The 25444-nt window shown below is 45.5% G+C and overlaps 1 protein-coding gene across 1 annotated transcript in view; it reads left to right on the top strand.

Moving 5' to 3' along the window:
• Positions 1 to 25444, top strand: part of CPD (carboxypeptidase D) — a 626198-nt gene that overhangs the window by 241969 nt on the left and 358785 nt on the right. The window contains exon 7 of the mRNA XM_078680013.1: positions 14202 to 14369. Coding sequence (XP_078536139.1) covers positions 14202 to 14369 — 168 coding nt within the window. The remainder of the gene's footprint in view (positions 1 to 14201; positions 14370 to 25444) is intronic.

Here is a 25444-nt window from a genome sequence, read left to right as displayed (position 1 = left end):
TGAAACCTTCCCTTTTCTTCATATCAGTCACCCCTATAGTAGGCCCAAGGGCATGATGCATTGTAAGTATAAGGTAGGGCATGCCCTGCTGTGTGTGGCATCTCCTAATAGTGATTTACAGCCATTTTAGTTTTTCACTATTGCAAGGCTACCTGTTCTCCGTAGGCCAGAATGGGCTATTAGAATGATTACATTTTATAATCCTAACTGACTCAGAGAACATGGTAGAAATTTGAGTTTAGTATGCCTGGACTCAGAATGATAAAATACATCTTTTAGTAAAGTGGGTTTTATCATTCTGTGTTTGCAACTGCCACTTTTAGAAAGTAGGTATTTGCTTGCCTAACCTTTCAAGACTGCCTCTGCGATGTTGTGTATTCCTTTGTCTGGTTTTGTGAGTGACAGGGCTGGGGAATTCCAAGAGACAGCATGAGTCAGCCCAGTGGTGAATAGAGAGATCTGCAACTAGATGGGAGGGAGGAGTTGCACCTGGGACCTGAATAGGGCTGGGCCTTCCCTTTACAATGCCGGCTCCACCCCCTGTGGTGCGTCTGATGTCTCTGCCCTTCACACTGAAAGAAGAGAAGGAAGACTGTCAACAAAGAGCTCCAGGACTGTTCTTGCCTTCCACAATACTGGCTCCACCTCCTGTGTGGCGTCTGATGTGCCTGCCCTGTGCCGTGAAAGGAAAGGAGAAGTCTGGTAAACAGAGTGCTTCAGAACGGTTTGGACTAGGCACAGGTCCCTCTCCCCTCAGAGAACAAAGGATTTTGGGGTATAAATATTGGGACCCTGATCCCATGAAATTAGATCACTTCTGCACTTACAGGACAAAACCACTGCTGAGGAGAGGAACTTGAAGAAACTGAGGAGAGACTATTCCCAAGCTGAGGTGCTGCTTGGGGGATTGGCCTGCAGTGGTTGCCTGACTGCCAAAGAGAGGAGAGAGAACTTTGTGGACTTTACTTTCAACTTGTGCAAAGAACTCCAAGGGCTTGGAAGAGAGCTTGCCCCCTGACCGAAGTCCCAGGACCAGTGGACTTCACCAGCATTTGTGAATTGCTGCTCGAAATGCTGTTTCAGTGGCTAGAGGCAGGGAGCTGTGACACTCTCTCACGACCGGCCCAGTGTCCTGTAGGCACTGCATCAAGCAACGTCCGCCTCGAACAACGCAAGATCTGAGCTCACCGACTCCGTCCTGACGCCGTCACCGAGCCGTTGCCTGCACCGCGACTAGTGGACACCGCGACGTGCAATGCCTCACTACACGACTCGTTCTGGTCTGACCGCGGTCCCTGCTGCTGACTTAGAGTCCTGTGAACACACCGGAGTTGGACACCGCCTTGCACGCTTTGCGACGCACCGCCCGACTCGCACCACTGTCCGGACTGATCAACGCCAGCTCCCGAACTCCGGCTCTGTCGCCGCACCTCAAGCTGCAAGCACCGCATCGAAGCACTGTCTTGCCCTGCAACGCACGCCTTGGATCCACCGACTCTGTCAACAGGCCGCTGCCTGCACCGCATCGAGGGGCAAGGCGTCCTGCAACCCTTTCTTTTCTGCACCGTGACGAACACCGGAACCGGCTTGCACATCCGTGCCAGCCGCCTCAAGTAAAAGGTACTGTGACTGAGTCTGTCGACATTTGAGTCGTCCCAGACCGACGCTATCCGCTGGATTTGTTAGACTATGTGTTCTTTCAACAACGCTGTAGCCGGACCGGACTACCGACTCTCATAGAACCTTGATTTAAGCCTTTTCAACCAGAACTCTTGAATTCTAATAGTACTGTGAATTATTTTTGTTGTTATTGGTCTTGTGGTAACTCTATATCAAATATACTTCTTTTTTATATACAACCTTGTGTGGTGTCCATTTGTAGTGTTGTCACAGGGTTACTGTGTGTGGTCACAAATGCTTAACTTACAACGCCTCTGAGATAAAGCCTTGCTGCTTGTGCCAAGCTACCAAGGGGGTGAGCAGAGTTTATTTTAGGAGTGTAATCCCCTTATCCTGACTAGAGGAGAGGGTCCCTATTTGTCACAACTACCTACCTGTGCCAACTAGAGACCCCCAATTCTAACAACCACCTACACTAATACTACCATTTGGGGTTTTGGATTTGGCCAGTAGGGTGCAATTACTGGTCGAAGACGGAAGTTTACCCACAGACAAAGCTCACAGAGTTTAGTTGACAAGATAAAGGAGAGCACTTCAGGCTTTATCTCACCAAGGTGACCGCTCTTTGAGGCTCTGGTATAAGTGTTGAAGCTCTAAGAGCAAGATTAAGATTTGGGTAAAATTTTAGCTAATATTCACTAGCCCCCAATTCCCAACTCAGAAGTGCTCCCTTTCGTACTTTCCTGGGAAAATATGTGCCCATTGGTGTTTCCTCGCTGATGCCCATATTCTTTCTGTTTACCCCCCGTTGTAACTTGAAACTGGCAGCAGTGGAGAATGCTGGCTGCTTGTGATCTTGGTGGGGCTGGTGACACCAGTTCATTGCCCCTTCGAGATTATCAGGGGCACTCATAATTAGACCCTAAATGGCATAAGGCTTCAGACTGGGAACTCAGTTATGGGTGAAGGATCAAAACCGTAGATTTGAAATTGTAAGTATTTAATATAGGATGTAGTTGGATCTGATCTTGTGATTTCAGTGCTACCTTTTTTCCCATTTGACCAGGTTGTGTTATCCTGAGCTAATTTGTGTTACCTTGTAAAATTATTTCCCTTGTGTATCACAATCACTGTCTTCTGATGGAGGCTTCTAACTGTAGATTTCTCACCTTCAGACTGTTTCCCAGGTGTCAGACTGGATCTGGACATTTTCACAGCAGTGCTTCCACACGCCACTAAGTGGCACAATGTAGCTCTACATTGACTTTGTTATAACCTGAAAGTGACTGAAGGGAGCCGCATAATTGCCACCCCTGCACTGTGACTTCCTTTCCTTCAATCCTTTGTATATGGATTCGAGCTCTGCTCTCTTTCACGAGTTGGCACGTTCATTTCAGAAATGTTTTCCAGTGTTCAAGGGAACAATGTTCCCACTGTAAATGGCAGGGTTCTGGAAAGAGGTCTGTGAAAGACTCACACATGGTCTGCCTCTGCTGTTTGGGTTTGTGGCACTACTCAAGACGTGCAAGGAATGTGCCTTCTTTCGTTTCATTCGTTTCATAATCTTTTATTCGGTTACCACTTGTTTGCAACCATAAAAAGTACATAGAAATGACAATAAATTAAAAAAGAATTCAACAAAAAATAAGACTACCCATTACGCAACAAATCTAAAATAATATATGTGGACCTAAAATGGATTAACCCAAGAGCATGACGAATCTTGATACACGCTTTTAAAAAGGTAGCTATGCACTTTGCAGAATATTCTGAGTCCAGGAGCTGTAGAGACAAAAATGCTGGGTAGCACGACCTTAGACCATTTAAACGGAGAAGTGGTAAAATCCAAGTCTTTCGGGGTAACTTATAAAATTTACAGAAAAAGATAATGTGAATTGTTGACTGGATAGATAAACCGTCACACGGACAATTCGAGATGGCATTTGACCAGCACTGTGTTTGGGGAAAAGAAACTAAACGAAAAAAAGAATAAAAACGAAATCTTGTCAGTAGATATTTCTCATGGTTGGACAAATAAAAAGATAAATACGGTTGCATGCCTTTGACAGACTGAACTGTGCACATTTGAGAATTGGAGGATTTTAAAATCTTGGTTGAGCCACGAAGGTCTCTTAGATGGTCTATACACATCCTCTTTAGCTCTTTTCTCAAGATATCCTCCATACTGGGTGGGTCCTCAAAGAAGGAGGAACGACCGAGATCTTTAAAGAAATTACCCACATAATCTAGCCATGGAATCCTTTTCCCGTTTGTTAAATCCATACAGTCCATGATCGGGGAACGTGTTAGGTGGCACTCATCTTTTGTCCAAATACGGTGCCATAGAAGAATTGGTAGGGTGCGTATGGTATCGATGACATAGTCCTTACCTAGCTCATTATGGGATGCGTATATCGGTGCGCTTTGTGGAAGCGCCAGCAGGTACTTGACAAACCCCGTTCTCGACCGTCTGTATAGGATCGATTGGACCATAACCCCAAACTCCCGCGCCGTAAGTGGCTACACTGTGGCACTTTGCATAGTAGATCTTAAGCAGTTCCGTAGGAGCTGGTTTCCAAAGTTTTCTAGAAAAGGAGATCAGGGCCGTTGTTGCTCTCTGAAAAAGAAGTTTTCTACTGGCCGTGGCCTGTCGCCAGCTTAAGGTGTCATCCATTAGTATTCCTAGGTACGGGTAAACTGATGTTTTTTCCAGCCTTGTTTTTTCAACGAAAATTGGTTTAGGGTTTTTGACCCTGGGACCAATATGCATAATAAAAGTCTTTTTTATGTTGACTTTTAGGCCAAGAGAGCCCATAAAAGAGCAGTATTTAGTAAGTTGCTTTTGGAGTTGGTTCAGCGTTCTAGCAAGGATGACCGAGTCATCTGCATATAGCAGTGTTGGAATTGGACGGTGTTTGATCTGGGGTAGATCCTGGCTCCCTTCTAGCATGGCCGCTTCAAGGCCGTTGGTATAAAGATTGAACAAGAAGGGAGCCAGTACGCATCCCTGTCTGACCCCTTTTCTGATGGAAAAAGATGGGGAAAGATCGCCATTAACCCCAAATCTGACACACGCCGTTGCATCAGAGTACAGTTCTCGGAGGAAGACAATGAGGGCTGGGTCCACCCCCAGATCCCTAAGGATTTCCCAAAGTTTGGAGTGGAGGATGCAGTCAAAGGCTGCGCTGAGGTCTACGTACACGAGGAAGATGTTACCCCCTTTGGCTCCCGCGTGCTTCCCTATCAAAAGGGCAAGATTCAGGGCCTGCTCCACAGTCCCAAGACCCTTCCGGAAACCGTATTGCAGGTCGGTCATGATGTTATTACTTTGGGCCCAGGCTTGAAGTCGGTCCAATACCACCCGACCCGCCACTTTCCCCATGGAGTCCAGGAGGGAGATGGGCCTGTAGCAGGCGGGATCGTTTCGATTGCCCTTTTTGAAGATGGGTAGCAAAATAGATGTCGACCATGATTCTATCAGCCCGATTGTTGTTGCTGCCGCCAAAACCTGGGTAAGGAGTGGGGACCACAGTTCAAATTGATGCAGGAAAAAGGCCAGCGGGACGCCATCGGGCCCATGTGCCTTGCCAGATTTTGACGCTTTAAGGGCTTTGGTGACCTCCGCATGATTAAAGTAGATGTTAATTGGGTAACTACTGCTCCCCAGCTTGCTTCCCTCAGACCGGTCTTCACCAGAAGGGTCAGATTGGCAGTTCCCAAAATTTGTTGAAAAATGGGTAACCCATTCAGCTGCTGATACTGCAACATCTAGATACGGTCCAGTCGTTGAGTCTGCCAGAAAAGGGGATCTAATAACTCGCCAGAATAGGATGCTGTCTTTGTTATGACAGCTATCGTGTAACTGCGACCAAAGATTTTGTTTGATTTCCCTCCTACGTTCTACTCTGGCTAAATTATAAAGTTTCCGCAGGTTGGAAATTTCCAGAACGTCCCTCGTCGTTCTGCGGAGGGCTGCCTTTAGGTTAGAAAGAGCCTTACGGCACTTTGTGTTAAACCATCTATCATAGGAACGCTTTTTATTTTTATGCTTGCCCATGAGCTCCTCCCTAATTATCGCCAGGAGTTTCTGGAAACTGGCCATGATTGTTTGGGGGGAAGAATCTGCTGCTAAACAGTCTAAGACCCAGGGTCTAGCCTTTGCGAGAACCCTCTCTGATAGTACGGCTGGATCTATCATTGCCCATTTCACCCAGTACCCATTCACCTTACTCATGGTTAATGAATTTTGTGTTAACAGGCTAGTGGCGTTAGACTGTAAGGAAACATTTTTAGGCACAACTGTGAAACTAATGGGGAAATGGTCGCTGGTAACATCTGTCCCTGTTTGAAAATTTGCCACTTGTCCCTTCAGACTCTGAGAGGACAAGATGTAGTCAATAGTAGTAGAGAACCCCCTTCCATGAAAGGTTGGTACAAAATCAGTTGGGGGTTCTACGAGATCATTAACAAAATCAAGCTCTAATGAAAAGAAGGACTCATTAAGTTTATTACCACAAGTGGTATGTGCAAAGTGGGACAGAGGACTGCCGAATTCATCCAGTAGGCCACAGTTTCCACTTTTGTAGTTAGTGCATAGTGAAAGGTTAAAATCGCCACCCCAGACCACATGTACTGGGGTTGTCGAGAGCTTATTGCGCAGGGTTATTAAAAAAGTGGTAATTTCATTAAGGATATTTATGCAAACTGTTGTTTCAAGATTATTGTAAAAATTTACCAAGAAATAGGTACTAGTATTATTAAAAGTTAATTGTAGGATTTGATAGCTTCTATCAACCAAAGGTGTTCCAAAAGTGTGAAGCGAAGATGTGTCACTGATCACTGAAACATTTCTCTGACCTCACGCAAGTCCTTTGTGCAAAGAGGTCACAAGTGCGTCAAGTAGCCAACCCTTGCTCCTGATCAGGTAGCAGAACCGATTCCACAACTGTGCACAACTGTGCTCAGCTACTCTGGGCCATTTGCAACATTAGAGCAAGTTCAGGTAGGCCAGCTCCATAATTATGGCACTTTTCGCATCAAGGATTTGCAGGAGCCTCCAGTTGCGATACTAATGGTGGGTCCACCTTCATCGCTGTTTGATCCTTCAAACCCGTTCTACCTTGACGTCCGTGCCATGTCCACCCCAGTTCCAAGATCCACACTAGTTTTCTGTCCACTGACACAAGTCCCAATGGCACCAGAGTCAAGTTCCTGCTGCCTCTGAGCTGAATCTGCTTTGAACCCCGACTGCGCGGTCACGCCGTGACTCGACTCCAGCACACCTGGTCCCAGCATGCTCAGATTCAGACACAACTTTCTCTCATGAAGCCTTCCTCAGAGGCTTCATCTTTTTGGATGAGATTCTGATCCTGATAATGATGACAATGATTTACCTCCACACTATATTTTTATGGGCTTGCAAAAGGCCCACCGGCTCGATACTTCTCTGAACCAGGGTTGGTATCACCCATTGGATGCCTAACGGGAGCAAGCTCATCTTTTGCTGTGGTAATTAAACAGGCAGCTGATGTCTTGGAACTGCACCTACTTTTAGTGGAAGTAAAAACCAATGTACTGACTAAAGTTTTGCATCCAGGGCTAGCTTCCTCTGAGCTATTACTCCTATTTAATGTACCCTTGACTGAAATGCTCGCGGGTAAATGGACAAAGCCCTGTTCTTGCTCACCAGTAAATAGACAGATAGCCAGACGCCATTGTTGTGTTTTGATTTAGATACCTGTACATAGGTATTCCGAATCATGCCCTTTTATAGGCACAACTCACATTGCCCTTATTTAGGCATAATATCATAGTCCTTATTCAGGCATCAGCCATGCTATCCAAATACAGGCATGGTCACCTACATCCGTCCATCCCACGTCACAAAGAGTTCTTAGAAACCAGACCCTTAAGCCATGGGACATACCCTGCTTGGATTATTGATTTCTCCAAGAACTCATTTATTATGCATGAACAACTATTCCTTAGGGGTTCGTTCATGACATACCTCTGCCCGGCTTTACATCAATGCTGGCATTCCTAAGCACCTTCCAGATATAAATATACCTTCACTTATCCTGGCAAACCACAGCTTGGCTACCCAGCGCGATACGGCTCGCCACGGCAAGTTCGGAAGGAATTCAAGTCCCCGCCTGACGCACTGACCAGACGCTGTCATCCTGCTCGCAGAGAATCCAGTTTCTGACTCCCTTCGCGGGGTGTTAGAGATTGAGACCCGCAAAAAGATTCCAACCTCTCTCATTCTAAGGTACGGAGCAGACTAGAACCTAGAGGGACTCTTGGCAGATACAAACTATAGCTAAACTATACTATAGAAAACAGCACCTACTTCTTACCTCGTACTACACTTAGGTTAGATACACTGGGGTAGAACTATTTAGAAGCATCAGATGAGTATTCACATTTTAGCCTGTGTCATTTCTGTATGTTTATATGAATATATGTCCTAGCCAAAAGACCATGCTATTGCAGTATTATTTCTTCTTACTGCTCACGCTGTACTTAGTATATTTCGCATACTGTCTTGAAATTGTAACCGCTCATATCTCTTGCACGAGAAATAAGACTGTTTAATAGACCCTTTTATTGAAAACGCCTGTATCTATTTCTGTGTAACTCTGAAGAAACTAGGCATGCATGATTGACTGAGTGAAACTGTTATCTATTGTTACCACGATTCTGAGACTTTTCCGAATCTAAAGGGAAATAAAGTGGTCATGTTTATGCGGTTGTCAGAAATGAATCCCTTCTTGTTCATTCGAGAAGTTTCAAGGGACCTCGGAGTTATCCAGTATTGGGGTATCTTTCATAGATTCACATGCCTGAATCATTCCCCGTCGCCGAGGCGGGAGTCCCACAGTAAATAAAATAGCAGTGCCAACGGTAAATAACAGTAGTAGGCCCTAAGGAAAAGGCCTGAGGCCCAAATCCTAGTAGCCTATCTACATCATTATGCTAAAAAGGCCAAAGTCCTTGTCCCAACCAATCAGCTAGCAGCACCTTCTAGAACCCTCTCTGCAGAGCCAGTTCTCCTCAGATTTTCACCGCACGTCGTGTGGAAGGGAGTCTCCCTGAGTGCTACTCAGTTTTTTCCTTCATGATGTCTGCCAAGAAGGCCTTATTCAAACCTTGCAGGACATGCGACAAAAAGAGAGTCCATGTTGATGATCAACATAAGGACTGTAATCTATTGCCTCTACGCCAAGCTTGAGGCTAAGGATTGTAAGATATGCTGAACCTTCCCTTCAAAAACTCTAAGGGATTGGGAGGCTAGAGTCCCGCTGTGGCTCAAGTCTTCTTCAACTGAAGAGGATGATAGAGCTTCTACCTCCAGCAAGAGAGCATGATCTCTTGACAGTTCGTCAAGTGAGGGGAAGGAAACATCTTAAATCCTCACACTCAATTCTGGTTCTTCTCAGGAAGCTTCAGCTTTCAAGGACTCTAAGAAACAATCTATCAAAACTGTGAGTAAAAGCTGTTCTGTCTCTTCAGCCTTACCCTTGTCGACTATCTCTGTCACATCTTCAGCTCCATCGTCGACAGAGGCAATTTATACCACTTCTATTACATATCCTATCCTGTCGACGAGGATTTCCATAGTCTCTAAGAAAACCGTCTATGATCTGTCGACGAAAGCCTCATCGACTACGCTGTCTAAGCACTCGTCGACGGAGTTACCGTCGACGAAGCTTCTGTCGTCGACTAAGACATCCTCCGTCCCGTCTACGAGTTCCGTCGACGAAGAGGTCAAGTCCGTCGACGTTTTAACTCTGTGAAGTTCAGTTGCCTTACCCTAGTTGGTTGTTAATAATATTGTATCTGGGAGTTTATTAGTACAAGTCTCCCACCATCCGCAACCGACTCCTACCTGGCATACTGCTTACTATTCTGATTCAGGCATGTGAATCTATGAAAGATACCCCAATACTGGATAAGAAAACAAGTTACTTACCTGTAACTTCAGTTATCCAGTATTGGTATCTTTCATAGATTCACATGCACCCACCCTCCTCCCCGGAGAGTTAGTTCTCTATTTGGGATGCTCATTTCCCACTTGTGCTAACGAAAATCTGAGGAGAACTTGCTCTACAGAGAGGGTTCTAGAAGGTACTGCTAGCTGATTGGTTGGGACAAAGACTTTGGTCTTTTTAACATGATGTAGATAGGCTACTAGGATTTGGGCCTCAGGCCTTTTCCTTCGGGCCTACTACTGTTATTTACCTTTGGCACTGCTATTTTATTTTCCGTGGGACTCCCGCCTCGGCGACGGGGAATGATTCAGGCATGTGAATCTATGAAAGATACCAATACTGGATAGCTGAAGTTACAGGTAAGTTACTTGTTTTCTTAGCTGGCACACAAAGTAATTACGTTTAATATACTAAATAGGAACATACTGACCGTAGTCCTATGCAAAAACTATAGTGTATATTATTCCAATGTGCAGAGCCTATAAGGGGTATAGGAACTACACTACACCATAGGTAAGCACCAGATGTCCAGGACTTCCTTACTCAACACCTAACTCCTGAGAGTTTCCTACGACCCCTCTGGACAGGGAAGGGAATTTAAAAGTATTGAGGCATTCAGCATCGGGATGTTCTCCTCTGGTTCTTGGCATTGTGTTCTGTCAGTATGGTCTGCTTGTTAAGCTATTATGCAGTCACCCTTTGGTATGTGGACAGCAAGGTCTTGCTGGTTGTTCCAGATGCATTTCAGGCTTCTTTGGCCCAAGCCATTCAGGACGGTCCGCACTCAGCAAAAAATGTCACCCGGGCTGGTGTGGACACTCTACTGACTGCCTGGGGCATGCAAGGGGCACCAGTATGGTGCTCTGCCATTACGCATGGATGAGATCCACTGGCCTTTCCGGGAATGTGCAAGGGTCTCTGATGAATTTGCTTTTGATGGGTCCCAACCTTTGCGGAGAAAAGGCTTTCTGTCTTTGAATGCTTTAAGGAAAACAAAGCCACAGCATGTTCTTTGGGCCTTTCACCTCCTGTCTGACAATTTCCACAGCATTTTCAACACTTTTGAGGATACTCCAGAAGGCTTGCGTATATGCATTGCTAAGCCCCGCCATCACCACAGCAGTTCACCCCCCTTTCATGGCTGAAATCCTGCAGATGTTGCACAGGTCACCTGGGACCCTCCGCACTTTGTACTTCACCCCATGGCATCAGCCTACAAGCCACATTAGCTTGCCCTTAGCAGCTCGCAGCCACCTTGTAGGAAGCGAGTTTAGACTTTTATTTCAGGGCGGGGGACAGTCACATCAGACCTACAAGTCCTCTAGATAGGGCTTTCAGAGGAGCACTATACTATTTCGCTGCAAGAGATGCAAGCTCTATTGGCCAAAAGAGCCATCAAGAGGGTCCTTGCCTTGGGACAGGTTATTACTCTTGCTACTTCCTTGCACCGTAGATGGACGGAGGCCTTTGCCTTGTTTTAGATTTTTGACCGATTCAATGCCTTCCTCTGCTTAGACAAATTCAGAACTCTCCCTTTATCCTAGGCTTTGTCTGCCCTGGAGCAAGGCAACTGGATGTTTGCTTTGGACCTGCAGGATGCATGCTTTCATGGGCCCGTGCTGCAGTCCCACAGATGCTGCCTGTGCTTCGGGGCGGTAAGGAGCGTTTTCAGTTTTAACATGACTCCCTTTTAAGCTTACAAGCACTCCTTCTTTGTTCACAAAAATGATGACTGTGGTCACCGCTCATCTTTGGAAGGTGGGGGTATCTGTTTACTCCTACCTTGACAAAAGGATCCTGAAGGCAAGCTCGCCACAGCCAGTCATGAACCACCTCTAGACGACGCAAACGTCTTAACATCTCTGAGTCTCTCAACAGCAAACTGAAGTTGCACCTGACTCTCCTTGGTTAAAGACATTCCAGACCTGATACTGGTCAGGGCCTTTCCTCCATTGCAATGAACCCAGACCCTTCAGGCGCTGAACCTGATGTTTCAGCCTTGAATGTCAGTCTGTCAGAACAGCTTCGGAACTTCTTGAACTGTTGGCTTCCTGCATCTTGCTTGTCCCCTTCACCAGGTTTCAGACGCGGGCTCTGCTGTGGTACCTTAAGTCTCAGTGGGCCCTGCACTATGTAAACCTGTTGATGTCATCCAGGTTGCAGTGGGGGATGCTCAAGATGCAGGTTGCAGTGGAGAATGCTCAAGATCTGAAATGATGGCTCTTTCTTCACCACCACCCTCTTTCTTCACCACCACCCTCTTTCTTCACCACCCTGAGGTGGTGATTGATATGTTCCTCTTGATTGGATGGCAGTGGGGTCAACTGGTAGAGGAGGAGATCCGAGGTCTCTGGTGGAATCCTGGTTCTGTTGAAGCTATGGGCCCTCCGGTTGGCATTAAAGGCCTTCCTTCTGTCTATCTAGGGAAGCCAGCTTGTCACGGACAACACCACCACCATGTGGTACTGTAACGGGCAGGGCAGAATGGGGTCCTGGTTCCTGTGCCAGAAGGTGCTACGCCTCTGGAGTTGGCTGGCATGTCATGGTATTTAGTTGATCGTGAACCACATGATGGGATCTGTAAATTCCAGGGCGGACAAACTCAGCTGGTAGTGAATGACCGCTAAACCCCAAAGTAGCATGAAAATCTTCCTACAGTGGGGAGAACCCTGGCAAGATCTGCTTGCCACCATTGAACGCACATTATCACTTCTTTTGCGCACTGTAGTTTAAAGAATACTTTCTCTAGGACACATGTTACAGCTGCAGGACTCCTTTATGCCTTTCCACCACTGCCTCGCCTGTCTGGAGTTCTGGAGGCAATCTGGAATAACTTGGCCCAGTTCATCCTAGAGGTTGCATATTGGCCTTGAGATTGTGGTGCTTCGAACATCTGGACAGGAGCATTTGTTCTCTCATTAGGCTTTCCCTATGGAAAAAGCTTTTGTCGCACTAGGGCAGATTTCTGCACAATTTACACCTCCATGCATGGAGATTGAGTGGTAGCAGGTTACTGCATTCGATCTACCACCGGAGGTTGCGGATGTAATCTTTGCACCCAGACATTCCTCTACAAAACCTATCTACGCTGGACGCTAGGACAGATTTGTAACCTGGTGTGGAATCTGTAACAAGGACCCCTTACAAGCCAAACTATCAGATGTTAGTTTGTTTTTTCTCTAGCCTAGGAAGGTCTTGCAGTGGGCACTAAAAAAGTTATTTGTCTAATCTTTTGGCCTTGCATTTACCGGACCTACCATACTTGTTCGAATAACCTATTGTGATGACACACATGCTCCCTTCCAAAACGTGATGCTGCAGTGGGACCTTAACATGGTCCTCACATTCCTCAAGCATTCCTTCAAGCACATGCATGGCTATTCACTGTGTCTTCTGACTCTTAAAAATGCCTCTCATTCTGATAATTTCAGCTTGTCTCTCTTCAGCACCCTTGCACCATATTTTTCACCGGCAAGCTGGTGTTGAGGACTAAGGCGGCCGCTTTGCAGATAGTAGTGATACTATTTCATATTGGGCAGTTAATCGGCCTCCCGACTTTCTTTGCCCCAGCTCACACCTCCGAGATGAGAATATTGGTTGGACTTTAAAAGAGTCCTTAGCTTCTACTTCAATCGGAGCAAGGACAATTGGGTGCACCATTAACTTTGTGAGGTTCTCTGGAAGAAAGAGGTAAGATGGTGCCGAAAAATTCTGTCAAGGTGGATAGTCCTCTGTCTTAGGATCTGCTATTTGCTGGACAAGAAACAGCCTCCAGAAGGATTAAGTGCTCAGCTCACCAGGGCCAAGGCTGCTAGAAATGTGTTGACACACGGAGTGCCCTATTGCCTTGACAGCCAGATCTGGCAGGAAGGGCATTGTTCCCGTCTGTACTGCAGGAAATACTGGTCTGAGTCCACTCCATAGACCCTCCAACTTGGACATTACTCTTCGATATCCATTCTAAATCTGAGGAACCTGTGGATAGAAGGATCCATCAGAAGAACATGTGACTTGCCTTCAATAATGCTCTTTCTGGTGGATGCTAGATCTAACCACAGATTCCTCACTGCCCTCCCACCTCCTTGTTCTGTAGAGTGACCTCTTTAACATCTGAAAAACGTTCCGATTTCGAGATCTGCACGCTGACACCTCAGAATCTTTTGTGGTTTGTGTCTGAGGGTGCGGTAAGAGTCAAGTAAGAAACTGACCTTGTCGCACAGAGGTGGCACTTATACGCTGCTCCACGATGTCAGTTGTGGGGTAGAATGAATTCAGTGCTAAGCTTCATGGAGCCACTTAGTGGCATGCCAAATAACTGCTAGAAAAATGTCCGGATCCAGTCTGGTACTTGGGGAATATTCTAAAGGTGAGGAATCTGGGGTTAGAGTATCCACCAGAAAGAAAGAATAACTGGTTATTTAGAAACAAACTATCTAAGCGCTTGATATTTACATTTGAAGTGATACATGATTTTTGTTCGGTTTACCTCTCCTGAGCAGCTCTGTAGTAGGTTAATAGTTGTGACACTTAAATAATCTGATTTGAAACCCACTAATGGAGAACTTTTGTGTCAAATCTTTTATCCAAAAGGAGACCGCTTTGGTGTAGTCGGCAGGAATAACAGCAACAATTACGACTTGAACCGAAACTTCCCGGACCAGTTTGTTCAGATCACAGACCCTCCTCAGCCAGAAGCGTCTGCCGTCATGAGCTGGCTAAGGACCTTTCCTTTTGTTTTGTCAGCGAATTTGCATGGAGGTATGCTTCAAAATTTTACTCCGTTTTAAATTTGCATTTAAAGTCAAACTACGTATTGATTGTTTCCTTACTTTGAAGAATTGTGGAATGTCCGATTATGCGGTGGTCACCCATCTCAGATTCAAGTGAAAAGATTGATGCAAGTTGGATTGTTCACGTTTATTCCTTTTTAGGTCGCAGCCTATTTTGCTAAAGACTTCTTGGGACTTTCAGAAAATGTACCTAGGAATGCGTTCTTCCCGTTGCTTGCTATTGGCTTTGTGGTTTGTAACTCACGTTTTCTTGCTTTCCTGTTGGCTTTATTTGCAGGTTCAGTACTTCCCTTCCATTGCCTAAATCGTGTTTACGCTATTCTTCCACGGACCCGTTTTCTGTAAACAGTGGTACAAAAGGGGGTGGCCATGCACGGCGTATCTGAACCAATCAAACACTCACACCCAGTCAACAGATCTGGGTTTAATCCATCACCGTTCTTTAGCCCACTCTGCCACCCCAGTTCAGACATGGCCATATGCAAATCAGTCTGACCCTGTGCCTCATGGGAACAGTCCAGCCCGAACTGCCAAGCCATGCCTTCCCTGGACTGGAAACAAGCTTCCGAGGACCAGTTTCTGGCATTTCAGCCGTCTTCAGCCCAGCTTGCTTGAATCCAGTGGCAAAGTGACAGCCAGAAACCGGTCCTAGGATGCTTGATTCCGATCCAGGGAAGACATGACTTGGCAGTTGGGGCTGGACTGTTCCCATGAGGCACAGGGTCAAGACTGATTTGCATATGGCCATGTCTTAACTGGGGTGGCTTGGTGAGCAAAATAACGATGGATTAAACCCAGATCTGTGACTGTGGGTGAATGTTTTGCCATTGTGCAACATTCCGTCCATCATCTTGTGTGTTTTGCTGTTCACCCTAAGTGGGAAGGGTATACCCAGACGTGGTTCCCGTGCTCACTAAGCCACTGGAGTCAAGCTATCCTGGCTGAAGACGGCTGATGGCCAGAAACCGGTCCTAGGATGCTTGATTCCGATCCAGGGAAGACATGGCTTGGCAGTTGGGGCTGGACTGTTCCCATGAGGCACAGGGTCAAGACTGATTTGCATATGGCCATGTCTGAACTGGGGTGGCTCGGTGAGCAAAATAACGATGGATTAAACCCAGATCTGTGACTGGGGGTGAATGTTTTGCCATTGTGCAACATTCCGTCCATCTTGTGTGTTTTTCTGTAAACAGACCTTTAAATCTTGTTCTTACCTTGTCATGTTTGCTGGACATTCAAAGACAGAGGTCAAAAGTCATGTTGTGTCTTCCAGGAAGTTTGGTGTTTACTTTGCTTTTGCCGACTTCAAAGTGGGAGCATTTACAGGAAAGAGGAATGCAGATTGCAGACTGCCAGCAGCTGGTCATACATGGCAGCACATACAGAACAAGTGCTTGTCAATGGTACAATTGTGTGTGTTATGGTGAATATGTATGTTAACTGGTGTTTGCCTAAACCAGAAGCCATTTTGCCGTTGGACAGATAGTCATTCCTGTCCGGTTCCATATTTTTTTAACTTTGCCTTCATTTACTGAAGAGATGGGGAAAAACAAACCGCATGGTCCCGAATTCATCAACATGGGAATTATATTAAGTTCCTCCGGGAACTTGGCTGTTAAGACTGGGCTTGATGCCATTAGCACCCTTGCCTCACGCTAAATAGAACCCCCATACTATACATTTTATACCATTACCTTTTATAGCAGTAAAATGTGGGCCGTGCCAGATCCCAAAATTTAGACCAAGTGGCCACTAACTGATAGAAACATCAATGTACTGTTTGATAAACAAATCCTGAAAGCCCAGTGATATGCCATCAGTACCGTGTGCATGATATTTTTGTTAATATGCATTATTGCTTAAAATAAAGGAGCTCCAAATTACAGTATGCCACATTTTTTTCATTTTAAAGTACCACCAGCCTTTCAAGAGGAATGAATGATGTGTACCCAGATACTCCAGAAAGTCCTTTAAGCAGTGGTGTGCAGTCCTTTGGAAAACTAGGTAGCACAGCAAAATGAAATGCGACACAGTGCTGTATTATGGGTGCTGAAGGCAGATTATATACTCGTACTAAAAATGACCAATCCCTCCCAAAAAACATGGGCACTTAATGCCCACCCACAGAGTAGATGACAACGAAAAATGAAACAAGCAAAAACTTACCAAACTATCTGAAACATAGGTGAATAATGACCAGGAATCTAGAATGCCGTAATGGCTCATATTTGACTGTCAGACATTTTCAGCCTTTAACAGGCATTAGCAAAGCCAATAGGTCTTGCCTAAGTGAGATCTATTGGCTTTGCTGGTATTTCTTTTCCATGTTGCAACATGGCTGAAAGTAAATTGAAAAAGCTGTGTGACACAGCCAGCATTTCTTTTTTCACTGTCAGCTTGCTGCAGTGAAGCCAGCGCTGCTGCTCTACAATATGCCCCCCCAAAAATATGAAAGTCAGTAAGCTCTAGCATAGGCGAGACCTTTTGGCTTTGCCAATGCTTGTTAACATTCAGATGCCACTCGCTAACCATCACAATACAACCCCCACAATGCACTTTCTCTGCAAATACAAATTCTGGCAGCAAACAAGCGGAGCGAGGATTACATGAAAGAAATGAAGCCTCCTTGGAAAATACGTAACTTTTTTTCCCCCCAAAATATTTGCACTTGTCCATAACGTTTTATACCGACACGGTGATGGTTTTGTATGCTACTAAGCAGGATATATACGACCATGGCAGCTTGGATTAATGTTTTGGCAAAGCGAGTGCATTGTGGGAGCTGTATGCTTGCATACCAAGTTTGCGTGTCTGTATGGATTTAAGGCCTTCGAATTACATGTAGTCTTATGTGGCTCACATGTGAACAAAAGCAAAACCGGTCCTGGGAAGCTTGTTTCCGGTCCAGGGAAGGCATGGCTTGGCAGTTCGGGCTGTACTGTTCCCATGAGGCACAGGGTCAGACTGATTTGCATATGGCCATTTCTGAACTGGGGTGGCAGAGTGGGCTAAAGAACGGTGATGGATTAAACCCAGATCAGTTGACTGGGGGTGAGTGCTTGTATAGTCAAAGCTCCGTCCATCACCACCTTTGGTTTCACATGTGAACAAGGCTGCATAGGACAGCCAAAACACGTCCGGAAAGAAAAGCTGCCAGTTTGTTTGAAGTAAATGCCGGTGGTCTGCAGATTGGGCTTTGATAGCTTGTGTGTTTGAATGACGTGGTCTCCATGCTCGAACAACAAAGCCACCCTGCAGGGATGGGGGCTCTTAGCAAAACTGGAGAACTGTGTTTGGATTTAATATGTAGAGCATGTCCGGCTCGCCTCTCTTGCAGAGCTGGGAATACTTCCTGTTAATACCCGCATTGAGGTGAGAAAGGGAGACCGGGGGAGAAGCGTCTCCTCTTGCCATTTCTGGGTCACTCGTGCGTTTAACAGATGAAGGTACTTCTAGCAGCAAACAAATGAAGCGAGGATTACATTAAAGAAATAAAGCCTCCTTGGAAAATACTTAACTTTATTATTTCTGAAATAGTTGAACATGACATTTTATACTGAGACTGTGATGGTTTTAGACGCTATTGAGCAGGATATATACAACAATGACAGCTTGGATTGATGTATTTGCAAAGCGAGTGCATTGTGGGAGTTGTATGCTAGCATACCAGCATGCAAGGTCACGTGTCTGTATGTATTTAAGGCCTTCCAATTACGTGTATTCTGATGTGGCTCACATGTAGGCTGCGTTGGACAGCTGAAAGGCGTCGCAAAAAAAGCTGCCATGTTGTTTGGATAAAATGCCGGTGTTCTGCAGATTTGCGCTTTGATATCCTCCTTCCTTGTGTGTTTGAATGACGCACTCTCCATGACCGCACAACAAAGCTGCCCTGCAGGTATGGGGACACCTAGCAAAATTGGAGATCTGTGTTTGGATATATATCTATAACTTTGACACCTACAGGTATTTGCCGCGCTTTGTAAATTATTATAATCTAGTACAACGTGTGTGTACATCAATTTATTGTTGGAGACATATTACCTACTGGCGCCAGTAGTTAGTCCTTGTTTCGGAGCACTTTTTGTTTTACTAATGGACTTTGGCACCGTTAGACTAATCTTCACAAAATTTTCCAAATTAGTTTGCCACTCACTTCAGCTGCTGTTGTGAAAGCTTTGGGTTGGTTTGTTACTCGGGGCTGAGAAAGCAGGGGTGTTGGGAGGGGATCCCAAAACTTGTTTTCCCCACGCAATTTCCAAACCGGGGGTTTAGACACGACTACAGCCTGCACCGCTGAACGGAGTTACACCATATTAGGCAGAAAGCTAGATCTTGGTCCTGTAAGATCTGTTTTTGTCATTGGGTTTAAATCCGTTTAGTAGTTTTGCAGCCTTTAAAGAAAAAATATTAATAGATGTCTAGGGATGCGGATCTGACACATCTCATGCTGAGATCTGATTGGCTGCCAACTCTTCAACCAGGAAGTGATGGCAACCATCTTGGGACTCGTGACTTGGTCAAGTCCCACGAAAAAACATTAAATAAAAAAAAAAAGGTGAGGGCTTGGTAGAAAATCCCCTGACGTCTGGTGGTGGGGTCCCACAAGGACCTCGCTGGGGGGCAATTTTTTTTTCTTCAGGGAATTTGTGGAGGATCTGCAAATCTGTGGGGGCGAAAACACTATGGTTTCCCATGATTGTTTTACTTTCCCCCCCCATGGGTGGGCCATGTGTCGGGGGTGGGAAGGGGGAATGCACATGTGTGGGAGGAATGCACATGTGGCCCCCTCTCCCCGGGCCATATATTGGCCGTGGATCCTTTTCCCAGCTGAATAAAAGAAGGGGAGGAGGGCTGCGTGGCAGAATTAGAATAAAAGGTTTCACTCTCTCACAGGCTGTAATGAAGATGTTTTCTTTTTCTGTCGTTAAACACAGCATTATTCAGACATGAACAGCAACGAGTAAGGGGAACTCAGAAGGGTCAAGGGAAATTACTTCTGTTGTCTTGGAAGCGAGCAACTAAAATATGTGTTTGTCTGAGGAGGAGCTGTCGCACAACACAATGTATTGATTTAAAAAAACATATCAGTTGTAAACTGTGCAGTTATCTAAATACTGGTGAAAAAGAGGTTGTTTTGCCTATACAGAGAAAAAGCAATGAAGAACACCACAAATGGTTTACCGACATTGGAATGTGAACTTCACAGTATCACTGTGGAATATGCGAACATAAGTGCATTACAGCATCACTGTTACCAGTGGGCAAAAAAGTGCCCTACTACTTGCCTTTGGATAGTGTAAACCCTAGGCAGTCGTGCATTCATATAGGATTCTAAAAACATAGCCCATACATGCTGTGGTGGAATACTCTGTTCGGACTGTTTTCAGAATGTAAAATTTTATGTTTTAATGGGCTTGTACCTATTATGGTTTTGTGCTAACTTGAGCCATCATGAGCACTAATAGCAAAAACAATCTGATGTGCTGGCACTGACATCTATTATATCTAATCTTAAGTAAAGGTATGTCACTGCTGTCACCTCCTGTAACACAAACTTGTATGGAAATTTCTGAGAAAGGTTAAAGAGTGGCAAGGTTCGCTGAGGATTTGGGACCGCTATCTGTTGGAGTGGGGTCTCCTTTTATGTGTTTGCATTAGGGTCCATGGTCACCAACGTATGTAGCTGGTGGAAAGAGATGTCTCCATTCAACAACACCTAGATGACACCCTAATCTACCGTAATACGCCTTCACCTCTGGACATGCTTGTTCTGTACTTGTGAACATTTACAATATTTAAAGAACTTCTTTATTCTAAATCCACAAAACAATAATGAATCCTGTTTTTCTCCAAGGACAAAGTCTTTGAACCCTAACCTGCTGAAGCAATTACACATTATTATTATTATTCAAAGTCTTGATTTGTAAAGTGCAACCGCTACTCAATAGAGTGACCCAGTCCTAAGTAGCAAGTCTGATCCCTAAATAACAGAGGTACTAAAGGGAGATCCAATGAGCTATGTCTTAAGTCTCTTAAAGGTCAGAATGTCCCTGGAAACAGGCAGCTGAAATGGGACACCATTTAAATTCCTGGCGGCCGGATAAGAGAAACTACCGCTCCACTTTTTCTGTCTGAAACGAGAAATTACTACCAGCACGGAGTTGGATGACAGAAGAGACCGAGCTGGTTCGTAAGGTGTGAATCTGTTGACAAATACTGAGGGCCTTTGTGGTAAAAAGCTCTGTGTGTCAGAACCAAAACTTTAATTGCAAGATGGTAGATATTTAGAGCCTTCTTGTAGAGCGTTTTATCATTAGAAAGATAATGACGCATCCAATCCGTTTCTATTTACTTGCAGAGCTTACAAAGCACTTTTAGCTCCTCACCAACCCAAAGGGCTGACTGTCTTTTTCCTGAGGAATTAACATCTGTGTTTAATAGGTACGATGTGGTTAGCCACATGTGTCGACCCGCTGACATACACCTCCAAGTCATAGTTGGAGAGTGCTTGTTCAAGGCGAGACTAACCTCAGTAGAAGAGACACTGGCACAATTAGGATGCGGTAAAGAACAGCAAAACCCTCATCCGTGAAAGCTGAGGTCCAGTGACCAATGGAAGTGAATGAGAACATGGTCGGACCAAGTCTGCGGACTAATGTAAAATACCAAAATTTGAGTGTTAGATCAAATGGTGTCTAAGGTGTGACCCACGATGTGAGTGGGCTGAGTCACAAACTTTGACATATCCCAAGTTGATCTAGGCTCCAAATGAAAATGACCATGTGAGTCACAATATGTATCCACATGTATATGAAGGTCTCCTAGGACCAGGAAATTAAAGTATTTCAACATGTACTTAGAAAGGAACTCGTCCAGGGAAGACAGGAACCTGCTTACCCGGGAGGGTAATAGATCAGCACTCCAGCCAGGATTTTTTTAGCGGACAATGAAATTCAAAATTGCTTTCTTCCCATCACTCTCACCCGCTGTATTATTGCTCATCATCACGTTTGACTCCTCTGTATAAATTAAAGTGGCAACCTATTACCTCTGGGTTCCGAGAAGATGAAGCCATTCTGGTCTCTTTTCTTTTTCTAAAAAAAAAAAAGGACTTTGGCCACGCTGTGCCTGTGGCGTCTCACCAGCCTGCCTCTTGCCACTGAAAACTGTCCTACATGCCAAACTAGAAGTATGTCTTTATCTCTGAAATGTGAGCACCTTACTCTAATTCCTGTCTACTTACATTGGCATCTTAAAAAGGCAAAGCTAGCATTTAAATGTGATGCCAGCCTTCAAAACCATCAACACCAGCTCTCCATTCTACTTCTCCCACCAGGTCACAAGTCCTAAAAAAAAGAAGTGGGGCACTAACCAAGTTAGGGAGTATGTAAGTGACATCACAGCGCATTACATCACAACCTGTGACCCCACAGGAAGTGATATCACAAAAAATTACATCAGATTCTAAGACCTCACGTGTTAAGCAGACCTATCATGAGTGCATTACAATATTTGATAAAATTAGATTTTGTCAGAATTGTGCCAAAAAAGTGATTCAACCCAGGTGCAAAATCTAGGCCTTCACTTATATATTTATTAAAACTCTGCCAGAAAGAAATTGGCAACAAGGAGAAACATGGCAGTATACATGTTCTGCTTAATTGGTTGCAAAGTCTGCATTTACAAAATATCTCATGAGGTTAAGGCACATGCTGCATAGATCTTTATGTACCCAGTAAATCTCAGGAAATAATAATAATGGTAAAGTAACTCTGGAAGGTAATGTATTTAATGGAGAGAGGTGTTCTGTCTAGTCCCAGTTTTGAATCAAAGTAGCATAGAGGGTTAATTTCTCCCGCAAAGCACATCATGGGACACACATGACAGATTTTTATTTTATGTAAATGGGTAAGTGGGTTATTGCTTTTAACACAGCGATCCTTTATATACTTGCAGGTCATAAATTGTAATCCTTCCAATATAGCACTGTGAAATAAAGGACATGTGACTCCTACACTTGTAACTATCACTATCTTCTGTAGCACATCCTGTAAATTGATTTACACACATATATTCATTGTCAATGTAAAATGTGCATGTGTGATAGAAATCGTTGCAACACCCTGGATTGGGTTGTCGTTCCAACACCCTGGATTGGGTTATGTAGCACTATAAAAGAAATAAGACAAAATAGTGGTATAACTATTATTTGTGTAAATACTAGGACAGAACGACACATCTGACAAACAACTTAACTTAAGATGTGTGCTTGATTGATTTAAGTTTTGTAGGCTACGACTGTTCTCGGGGTGAGGTTCAACTGCTCAAAATAAAAATTCCAGAAAAACATTAGCCTTTGAGTGGCTGAATTGCGCAGTGTGAAACAGCTAAATAAGGTAGGGTCCGGCTGAGAAGGGGTAGGATGCAGACTGCAATGACAAACTACCTCTCTCACTTTGTCCTGGGAGTGCAGAATGGGGGCAGCTGTGACTGCGATGGCGAGGTGAGAAAGAATTCCTGTAGGTTTGCAGCACAGCAAAAGGGCAGGTCACAGGTCAAGTGCAGGGCCATTGTCAGTACTGTTTTGATGTTCAAATGGGCCTTCAACTGACAAAAGAGAGAGGGGAAATTCTTTTGTTCCTTCGTCCCCCCCCCCCACCCTTGTCCCCTGTGTCCCCCCGCTACAAAAGCTGGGCCGCTTTGCACCACTGATGGCGGTTTCAAGGGTGGACCAACCCGAACAATGTGCTTCATTGAAAACGTGAAAATGCCGAATTCTTTGAAGGCAGTATATCAGACTAGGTTTATTCACCAAGTACGGTTATCACCATAACCAACGCGTTTCAACCAGAAAGGTCTTGCTCACTGTAGTCTGAGTCCATTATCACTTTCCACTATATATACGCGCTCCCATTCTAGCCCATTAAGAGGCAATTATGGGAGTTTTACTTTACACATAACATAAGTTTAAAATCAATGGTCATTTTTTAGGTCGAGGACCGAAGGCTGGCTTGCCAGCCGGAAGTCGGAGATTTAATGTCTTTCAGTAGGGTGCTTAAACCCGCCTCTCTCCACGTCTCTCCTCCATTGGCTGGCTTCCTAAACGGAGGCCAGCCATTGGAGGCGAGAGGCGTCATCTGAAAGAAGCTCCGTCTCTTTCGGATTCGGGGGCGTGTTCGTTCGGTTCTTTCCACTTTTTAGCCACGCCCCTTTTTAGAACGCCGAACACGCCCCTGATTCTGAAAATGTTCGGAAGCTTGCGTCCGCCACTTCGGACGTGTCCCCGGGATCCGCGATTTTGCGGTGAGTGCTGTGCCCCCCCTTCCCCCGAAGATGGGCGGCTGTGCCCGGCCCCCGCCGTGGCTACGTCTGTCATGGGGGAGAGCAGCTCCCGGGGACAAGGGGAGGGGGCATTTAGTAATGTCTGACCAGAGCAATTTGTAGGCGCTGGCCGGAACCCGGTCCAACTCGGGCACCAGGGTCGCTGCTGATGGTCGCGTGGGTGCTTGTCCTGCGTGGTATCTGGGTGGGGGAGGATAGTGAGTCTTCTTTGCCTCTCTCCTCTATTGGGATTGACTGCCGGTAGCTCCCTCCACGCAGGGGGATGCGGCCCCCAACTGGGACACGGCCCTCACTTCGGCCACTTCCAGGGTCCTGGCCCCCAAGCCTGCCCTCGCCTACCTCTCGGGGGTGAGGCACGGGGTTGCACTCGGAGGAGTGGAAGGAGCAAGACGGGACTGTTGCAGGGTGGAGGGGGCACACCAATTGCGGGCTCCCCCACATCCCAGTGTTACCCGACTGGTCCACGGCACTTCTCTGCTGTACAGCTTTCCCCGCTGCTCGTGGCACCTCAGCCTCGCAACCACTCCATGACCCCTTCCCGGTCTGTGCGCATGGCGATTGGGGGCGGGGGGGGCAGCGATTCTTTATCCCTGTTCCTGCCAGGCACGCTACCCCTGCCTTTCCGGTGCGGCGGGGCAGGCAGCGGAGGTTTGTTCAATTAAGTTTATTTCAAGTCTGGCCGCCAGCATATCATCCGACGCCCCCGTGCCAAATGCCCATGGCGAGTTGCTTGGGTCTCAGGCATTTTTGTCGGGAAGCGCGATGAGAACTGATAGATTCGCCCTTTATGCTCTGCATAGGCGACTGGGAAGTTTAGAACTGTCACGGTACAAACTAGGAGGCCAACGATTAGACGACAGTCATGGTGGGTATTTATGCGTGGCGCTGCCCGTAGCCTGTTTTGGACGTACAGGGAAATGTACTTATTCTTATATGCATAGGCGCTATGAGACCGCGCTGAAAAGTAAAGGCCATGATACATGACTAGGTAATGCCTCGAGCACAGTATTTATTTATCAATAGGTCCAGTTTTGTATTCGGGATGCGTGCTAGAAAAAAGGGAGCGCTTTCAATTGGAAGTAGTGTTTAACGTTAAGTATGAAAGTGCGCTCACAACCGAGCACTTGTAAGAGAAATATTATTTGGCTTATGCCTCTTACACAATCTGCATGCGCCTGGGCAAATTCTCCCCGTGCCTGACAAAAATGAATGTGTGTCCACTGTAACTTGACTGGTGCTATTTAAAGTGCTCTGATCCCTGTTTCGGATCGCAGTTAGTTGGTGAGGCCACTGAAGCATTACAAGTTGGGGAGACTATGTAAAAGGAACCACATTTCATGGTGTACAGAAATAAGTTGTTTCGACACGAACTTTAGCAGTGATAAGTTGAGAAAGGGTTTCTGTGTTTGGGGAAGAGATTTGCAGGATCCACGTGTTTATTGGTGCCTAACTAAGATGCACTAGAAACTGGATAATATTTGAAGGTGTCTGCATAGCCAGGAGTGGTAAGCTAATATTTGTGATGGTTGAGCTAAAATGATCAAGATGGCAATCATTTTAGTACAGTCGATGTAAGAGCTTTAAGATCTCTGAAAGTAAGTTCTCATTTCATATAGTAATTGAAGCAACGAACTACAGGAAAAACATGCATGAATTATTTACACATATAGAAATGTGAGAGTACTTTTGTGTTGGGGCCTC

Source organism: Lissotriton helveticus, chromosome 3_1 (genome assembly GCF_964261635.1).
Source record: "Lissotriton helveticus chromosome 3_1, aLisHel1.1, whole genome shotgun sequence".
Taxonomy (NCBI): Eukaryota; Metazoa; Chordata; class Amphibia; order Caudata; family Salamandridae; genus Lissotriton; species Lissotriton helveticus.
The sequence above is the reverse complement of the archived record's forward strand: the minus strand, read 5'-3'. Positions and strand labels throughout refer to the sequence as shown.